This window comes from Nilaparvata lugens, chromosome 14, assembly GCF_014356525.2.
Source record: "Nilaparvata lugens isolate BPH chromosome 14, ASM1435652v1, whole genome shotgun sequence".
NCBI classification, from domain to species: Eukaryota; Metazoa; Arthropoda; class Insecta; order Hemiptera; family Delphacidae; genus Nilaparvata; species Nilaparvata lugens.
Window position 1 is genome coordinate 7,044,278 of NC_052517.1, and position 8,735 is coordinate 7,053,012.

Sequence of the window (8,735 nt, forward strand, 5' to 3'; positions counted from 1 at the left end):
AATTAAGTATTAATAGCTGGAGAAGGATGGGAACGGGAGTCGCAAGGATAAAGAGTGCTTATCAGTACGTCGCCGTTGTCGTCTTGAAGTTCGCAGTTGCAAGGGATGTGGAGTGATAGGGTTCCTGGACTGTTGCTTGGGACCTCAGTTGTTGAGTTTTTACAGCGAATTGTCGTCTTTTTGCCGGTGTTGTGGAATAGGAAGGTGTCTTCTCGTAGGCGAGTGATTAGGGTTTGATTGTCAGTTGCTTTACAATCAATTTGCAGACTTCTCGTAGCTCCGATACGTCTGCTTCTGATGTTAGAAGGTGGAGACAAGTGGCTTGGGTGGCGGAGTTCGACATCTTTTTCCTCGGAATCAAGCAGAGGCCTTTCTGCTTGAACTGGCAATCGTCTTCTTCGTCATCTGACAGGATTTGCAGTTTATTTTCTTCTCTAAGTATCAGGTGATGTTGGGAGGTCAAACGGCAGGTATGACCATTCCAATGAAGCGGGATAGATTGCAGGTGGAATAATGAAATAGTTGAATTTTTCTTCTTTATTGGTATTTTGAGGGTAACCAATAGTTCGTTGTCGGATTTTCTGCAGGATGTTAGTTTCAAGTTTCGAATTTTATCGTTGTCTTTTGTTGATATGGTGAAGTTTCTCTTGTTTATTTTCTTTTCGAGTTCTTGAAGTCGATTGTTTAGGTCTTCTTTTGAAATGACGTGATGAGAAAGTTGTTGATTGTAGCATCTCATGTCGATTTCATTGTAGTTGTTAGATAGAGTCATCATATACATGAAAATAGTAGTCCTCAGTTGTGTTTTCAGTACATCGGTTGTAGTATTCCCTTTCTGAAACTTATTCTGTTGGGTGAATGATTCTTGCCAAAGAATAAGGTCATGCTTCATGTTGTTCAATACTTTCTTCACGTTCTCTGCCATGCCGTTCATCTTGCGTGTGTTGTCTATCAATTCGACATGTTCAGCGTGAACGAAGTCTTGAAGATTACTGAGATGAGAAGTGATGTCGGTTTCGGTTTTCACGTATGCGCCCAATTCTTCGTCGGTAGCTACTCCGCAACACCAGTTTAGGACCGCCCCGATCGTATCGATAGAGCGTTCGCGGCGTGGTAGTCGATTTTCGCTCTCAGCTGGAGTGTTGTCGTCATCGCTGCCAATGTAAATGCCGTCTTGTAGTTGTAGAAGTTGCAGCTCCGTTCGATGAATCTGATCAAATACTGCACACTCCGATGAGGAAGGGAAAGGACATGAGTCAATTTTTAAAGGAGTACTCAGAAGGTTCCTCATAACAAATAAAGGATTTGACCTAGGAATACTGAATGTTATTGGAACTGTGGACTCGTAAAATACTACATTGTGAATTTCTTTAAATAGAGCTCCGTGAAAAAGAGAAATTTCTTGAGACAATACCGTACAACATATTTCTACAAATGCTAAGGAACAAAGTATTATGGTATTCATTTTAAAAATATTATATCAGTTAGTACTCTATATTAATCTATCAATGAACAGTTCGTATAAGATATCAATTTTATAAACAATAATTACTAGTAAAATCCCCAAAAACCCTACAAATAGATTATGTAAATGGTCAAATTAATAGCTATTTCTTATATTCCAATCGTAATCACCTACTGGAATTGATTATTTCATTAACATCAATACAGATAATATTGTTATTAAAATATACGTTTTCACATAAATAATCTTATAAATAAATAAATTATTATATCAAGAATCATCCGTTTCTGAAAAAGAGAAACATTTTATTACATACGAGTCAAGAAAATAATATTCAAGCATAAATCGTATTTGATGATTTTCAAATAGCATTCATTCATAAACAAAAACGTGAGAACAATTCACATCTTTAATAATGAATCATCGTTAGAATGTCTAGTAAAATTGTCTATCAGAGCTCAATTATATTTCATTGTTTCATCGAAGTAGAAATCCAATTAATTAATTGATTGATTGAAAACTGCATACTATTGTGATTTGAGAATCATCTCGATATCTAGTCGTGAGAAAATGGATTTGATCGCTTCACAAGTCAATACTGATCTCGCAAACAAAATTCTCTAAAAATTCAGTTGTAAGCATGATATTGTTTTTCAATGATTTGGAAAATAAATAAATTACATGAATGTTTCATCTCGATTTCTTCTCATCAATTGTCTTTTAAATTAATGAAAGGCAAAGATTTAGGATGAGCGAGGTATAATTGCTAGCATAAAGAAAAGTGCTGGAATAAAGAATACAGTTAGACAATAAAACAATAAACACTTAATTGATGGGATCTCGTATGAAATATTTTTTCAATTTATCTACATGAAAAGCTACATTTTTATAAGTACCTCGTAGCGGAAAAAATATCTCATAGACTTCATCTGTTACTTTCTTACTACTTCATATGGGCCTGAATATTTTTTGACTAATTTCCTAGACTGTCCTTGTCTTACATCAGGATCGTGGACCATAACTAAATCTCCTGGTTCAAAAATGCAATCTGTTCTATTCCTATCGTAATAGTATTTCTGTTTTTCTTGTGCATCTGATAAGATTGATGGTATCTGTTCTCGCACTTCTTTAAGATTTGCTAATCTCGCGTCTAAATGATAAGTGACGTCGTCATTTTCGGGAAAGATTTTCAAATCTAAAGGAGTAGTGGCTTCAAAACCGTGCAATAAGAAAAAAGGTGTATATTTCAAAGAGCATTGTTTCGAAGTATTGTATGCGAATAAAACTTTCGGCAGCATTTGTACCCACAATTCCTATTATCGGCTACGTAAGCTGTTAGCATCTCTTGAATTGTCCGGTTGGCTCTTTCGGCCAGACCTTGACTTTGGTGGTGACTTGATGATCCTAATATGTGTTTGATTCCAAGCTCAACCATAAGGTCATCGACTTTTTTATTTACAAAATGTGTACCTCTATCGGATCGAACTTCTTTTGGAACGCCAAATCGGTATATTAATTTCCATAAGCATTTAGTGGTATTATTTGCGTCGGCGTGTTTACAAGGTTCAGCTAAAATATATCGGGTCGTTAAGTCAACAATCGTTAGAATGTATGAATAGCCCATTGAGCTCTCTAACGGACCGATGTAGTCCATCATGATACTTGAGAAAGGCTTACTATCACACTTGATGGGTGATAAGAAACCTTGAGGCTTCGTAGTAGGGGTTTTTCTCTCTTGGCAATTTTTACATGATCTTACATAATTCGCAATGTTTTCATACATATTTTCCCAATAATATTTCGATGATATTTTCTCATGGGTTTTATAAATGCCGGTATGTCCACCTGTTAAGGAATCATCATGGAATGTTTCAAGGATTTTATTGATAAGAGATCGGGGTACGAGAAGTTTCAATTGATTGGTATGCCCATCAAATTTCTTCAGATAGACAATGTCTTTTTCGATCGTGTATTTTCTCGCCTTTCTAATCGTAGCTGTATCACTATGATTAGGGTTTCGTATTGCATCATATATTTTTCTTATACTCTCATCATTTTTCTGTAAAGTCTTTATGTCTATTTCTTCTATTTCGAAATATTGTAGTTTTCGTCCTTTGTGAGATCAGTATATCCTTCTCTAGTGGATATCTACTCAGGGCATCAGGTACGTGCATTTGGGCTCCTGGTTTATATTTCAAATCGAACGTGAACTCCGTTAATTTCATAAGTAACTTACTGACTCGAATACTGGGGTTTTTCCAAGTTTTATAGTATTGTAAACTAGCATGATCTGTGTAGATTGTAAACAATCGGCCAATTAAGTATTGTCTGAAATAATTTACACAATACACTATTGATAGAAGTTCAATCTCTCCTACTGCCCAATTTTCTTCATGTTTTGTCAGTTTTCTGGAAACAAAAGCTACTGGATGTAATTTTCCATTGTCATCAGGCTGCGAGATAATGCCCCCTATTCCAACTCGAGAAGCATCTGTGTGTACCACTACCTCCTTATCATTATTAAAATGATGAAGTACGGGTTGTGATAAAAGTTTGCTTTTTATTTCCGAGAATGCGTTCTGCTGATCTTCTTCCCAAGTGATTGGTTTATTCTCGTTATTTTTAGATATCAGATTTGTTAAGGGTCTTGCAATTATAGCGTAGTTTTGAATGAATTTTCGGTAAAATCCACTAAGACCAAGAAATGCTCTGACATCTTTGACAGTTTTGGGTATAGGGTATTTTTCGATAGCTTCCAAGGTTTCGGAAGCGGGTTGTATCCCTTCCTTTGAGACAGTGTGTCCAAGTACTTTAATTTTCGGTAGAAGAAGTGACATTTAGATGTATTCAATTTTAGTCCTACGTCTTGCAATCTTTTCAAGGTTTTCTCGAGCTGTTGATATTGCTTATCAAATGATTCTCCATAGCTAATGATATCGTCCAAGTAAATCAAAACTCCTCTATACAAATAATCATTGAATACTTGGTTGATTGCTCGTTGGAAAGCATTTGGAGATGTTCTAAGACCAAAAGGTAGTCTTTTGAACGTGTACAGCCCTTTATGAGTTGCAAATGCTACATATTTTCGACAATCTTCGTGTAATGGCTGTTGGAAAAATGCTTGTCTGATATCTAGGGTGGAAAAGTAATCCGAATTGTCAAGAGAATCAAAAATTGTTTGAAGAAGGGGAAGGGGATATCTATCCGGTAATATTTTCTCGTTCAACATTTTATAGTCTACAACCAATCTGAATCCACCGTCTTTTTTAGTAACTAAAAATGCGGGAGAAGCATAATGACTCTGGGTTTCACAAACTATTCCTGCTTTTATCAATAACTCTACTTGTCTGTCTATTTCTGTTCTTTGAGCGATAGGTAATCTGTACGGTGACTTAGCAATGGGTGTGTAATCTGTAAGTTTGAACTTGTATTCGGGTAATTTCGCTTCCTCGAAATCAATTTCGTTTGTTGAAAATAGGTGTTTGTATTTATTGATGAGTCTTTTCGCTTTGGAATTTTGCTCTGGTGTAAGATCTTTATTAATATCTATTTCACAACCCCCTCCATCGAATAGAACAGAGTCTACTAATGAAACAGATTCGTCGTAATTACAAACTTCTCCTTCAATTTCACCAATAATAGTTTCATGCAACAATCTTATATCTTGCCTTCCTAGATTCAAAATTCTAATTTCACTCATGTTTGTTTCAAAATCATCCTCATTCCAAAGCACATGCAATTTTTTATTATGTAATAACGATTCATTTGGAGTAAAATGGGATACTTTGAGCAATTTTTGTGTTAGATTGACTTTGACATTCACGTCTTTTTGAGCGGGGATTATTGTTTCAAGAGCACATTTGACGAAATTTACGGGATTGGGTATGCAGACTTCTTTTGTAATATTTGTTTCAGAATCGTTGTGTAATCTATTTAATGTACAAATCCACTCTTTATCCATGTCTAATTCGACTATTTTACCATTATCGGTCATTGAAATGATGTTATTCTCATAATCTAATTTCATTTTATATTTTGAGAAGAAGGAATTTCCAACAATAATATCAGCCTGTAAGTCTTCAGAAATTACTAAATTTACTTCGAATTTCCTGTCATGTATTTGAATTTCACTCGAGATCATTCCTGTGATCGGCATTAATGAACCATTAGCTACCGATAAAGCAATACTACTATTTTTCAAATGTTTTAGATCATCGCTACTTAAAAGATTTTTTGAACTATGTTTACGTTCGTACCGGTGTCAATGGTAATTGATACATCTTTTCCTTTGAATTTTCCATTAATAGTAAGTACTGGGACTTGAATTCTTCTCTCTTTAGTCAATGATCCATTCATTCCAAGTTCGTGCTGAGCATGCATTTCGGAAGACAATAGCTGTTTGAAGTTGGTTTCACTTTCTATTTCGTTAGAGCAATTATTTTCACTTTCATTTGAGTATAACTGATTATTATTGGCATTGAGAAAAAACTGCCTGACAAATTCTATCGCTTTGGATTGTTCATCTTTCATTGATACAGAAGATATTATATTACATGTGATTTCTTCTTTATCAATTGAATTTGGAGAATAATTATCAAATGGAAATTCAGCGCTTTGTTTTTCAAATCCGGATCCCAAGTTCATATCCGATTCGTCTAGGCTCGGGATCCTGTATTCGAGTTTTTGATAAGAAAAAACAATCGTCTTTCCAGTGATTATTCCTCTTACAGTATGTACAGAATCTAGTCCTATTAGGGTTGATTGGTGTCCTGTAATTGACTGATGTTGATTGTGTGTAATTATTGTTTGTATAAGGTTGTCTTTGGAAATTGTTCTGATTTGTTTCGTGTGGGAAGACGTTTCCGCTCCTATTTCCAAACTGTCTATTAGGATTAGGATTATGTGATTGTGTGTTTCTGTCGCGATCATTGTAATTATTATTGTTTGAATAAGGTTGTCTTTGGAAGTTGTTCTGATTTGTTTCGTGTGGGGAAAAGTTTCCGCTCCTATTTCCAAACTGTCTATTAGGATTGGGATTTTGTGATTGACCTACATTTCTACTCAAATTTTTCACCACAATACTCAGATCGTTCAATTTCTTTTCTAAAGTATCTACTACATTTATTTTTTGGACAGGCTGTTCGATTGAAGCATTATGCATTCCTAACTTTTTGTCTAGAAGGAAGCGAGATCTTTCATATTTGGCGAGATTTTTCTCTAAATCTTCAACTGATGCATTGTCCATGAAAGCAACATGTTGCAATGCTCCTACGTCTAAGCCTCTCAAAACATATCCTACTATTCTTTTCTCTGACATTTGAGGCTCAAGAATGTGACAAAGTTTTATTATATCTGCTGTGTATTCTGTGTATGTTTCTGTTGGTAATTTGTTTCTGTTTTCGAGTTTTTGTCTGGTTGTCTCTTCATGAACAGGGTCTACAAGTTTACTTTTTAAGTGGCCTACTGCATCAAGAAATGTCGCGTTTTCATTTTTATCCGAAAATATGTCGAAAATTGCCAATGCTGTTTTCTTGAGGTAGAGGGGTAAATACAAGATTTTATCATCCTCATCCCACTTATTTATTTTTGCTGCCCTATTGAAGGTTTTCAACCACTCGTTGAAGTCTTCACTCTTTGTACCCCCATAGCTTTCGGGTTTCGCAAAGGGTCTTTTATCATTCCCTGCCATATTATTTTCTGGAATTAGGATATTTGCTAAGTTATCGGGAGCTACTGTGTCGTAGATGTGTTCTTGATTTCTGCCCAGCTTGCCTACTATTCGCTCGTAATCGGCTAACATAGGGAAGATAATACGATCGCGTTGAGACAGGGACCCTAACTTATCGACTTAGAGCATCTCTAGCTCCTGAATCGTGGTCCACATAAATACAAACTTTTTTTGCCAAGTCAACAGCGAATCTCAAGTATTCAATATTAACAGATTGAGGGATGTGAATACCTAACTGTTTGCCTAGCTCTAATAATTCTGATTTATCCAGAGATTTTACTTTTAAATCAATAGGTAAACGTAATAATGAAACCTCGAATTCACTAGGTGATTGTTCAGAGTCACTAGAACTAGAGCTACTCATCTCAATATAACAATAATAACAATTATCATATTTACCCTGTACGTTGAGAGAATAGAGGACATAATTATACGAGATCAAACACAGAATATAATAATTATGATAATGACCTGAAATGAAAATGTCAATAGATAATTTGAAGGCTAATCTTGTCAATTAATAAACTCTTTCTCATGAGAACGACGCCCAACACCATGTAATGGGGTATTTAAAATCGGAATATATTGGGGTTATATTATGTATGGTATTGTGATGGTATTATAAGGTTGTGAGAACAACCCTAGACATTATGGAAACAATTTATAATAGGGGAATCGCTTGGCTTGCGAGAGGTTAAATTGATCTAACTCTATAACTCATGAGAAAGGAACTATATTTTAAAATAATAAACAAAACAGTTATATTTTGGAGAACTAAGTAATCGATTTAATCAAATTGTAACTCAAAATGAAACTGGAAACTTAAATAAAAATAATATTGAGAAAACTTTTTAAACAAACAATAGAATAATTACAGGATTTGCCTTCAATAAAAAAGATGAATAATATATAATAATAAAATTGATAATATTAGCTCACTGAACTCACTGAACCAGGAAAATGGTGTCTCGGAAAAGAAGGGTAGAGCCGGGCCCGATTATCTGCAGTAGATAGCTCCAGGTCCCGTCCTCGTAACCGACTGACTAGAGCCTCTCATTTTTTTCATAATTTTACTTGTCATGAATTTTCACCGTCGTCAACAATTTATCTATTCATTGTGAAAATTCATGACAAATAATAAAAATTATGTAGTTCTATTACACTAAAATAACATAGTATTGTCTCTTGAAATTCTCTGCTTTGAACTCGGGCTGACCTGTTGCCAGTATGTCTTGAAGGAGATTAGCTTTTGATGTTTGCATTTTTGATACACCAACCCCAACAGCCATTAGCCGTCTTCACACCGATATCTTGCCGACACGACATACAGACAGGATTTACTCTGATAAATAGTATAAGAGGAGGCTGCGGTTAATATCTGCGCGAGGTCTACTGTTCACAGAACTACTGTGATACCAAGAACGAATCATATGCTGATAGTGAATGTTTTTGTGATTTTTCTGGCTTCAAATTTATCAAGTTTTTTAATATTTTTCAATTTATTAATGCATTTTCAAGTGTAATAATAATTTGTTTCATCTT

At 35.0% G+C, this 8,735-nt stretch overlaps 1 protein-coding gene across 1 annotated transcript; it reads right to left on the reverse strand.

The window, feature by feature from the left end:
* Positions 1-226: 226 nt before the first annotated feature.
* Positions 227-7,303, reverse strand: LOC120354262. Its single transcript, XM_039441155.1, has 2 exons — positions 6,612-7,303; positions 227-415 (listed from the first exon to the last, which is right to left on the reverse strand). Exons 1-2 carry the CDS (start codon positions 7,263-7,265, stop codon positions 227-229), a joined length of 843 nt encoding a protein of 280 aa, XP_039297089.1. The 5' UTR covers positions 7,266-7,303.
* Between the last annotated feature and the right edge of the window lie 1,432 nt (positions 7,304-8,735).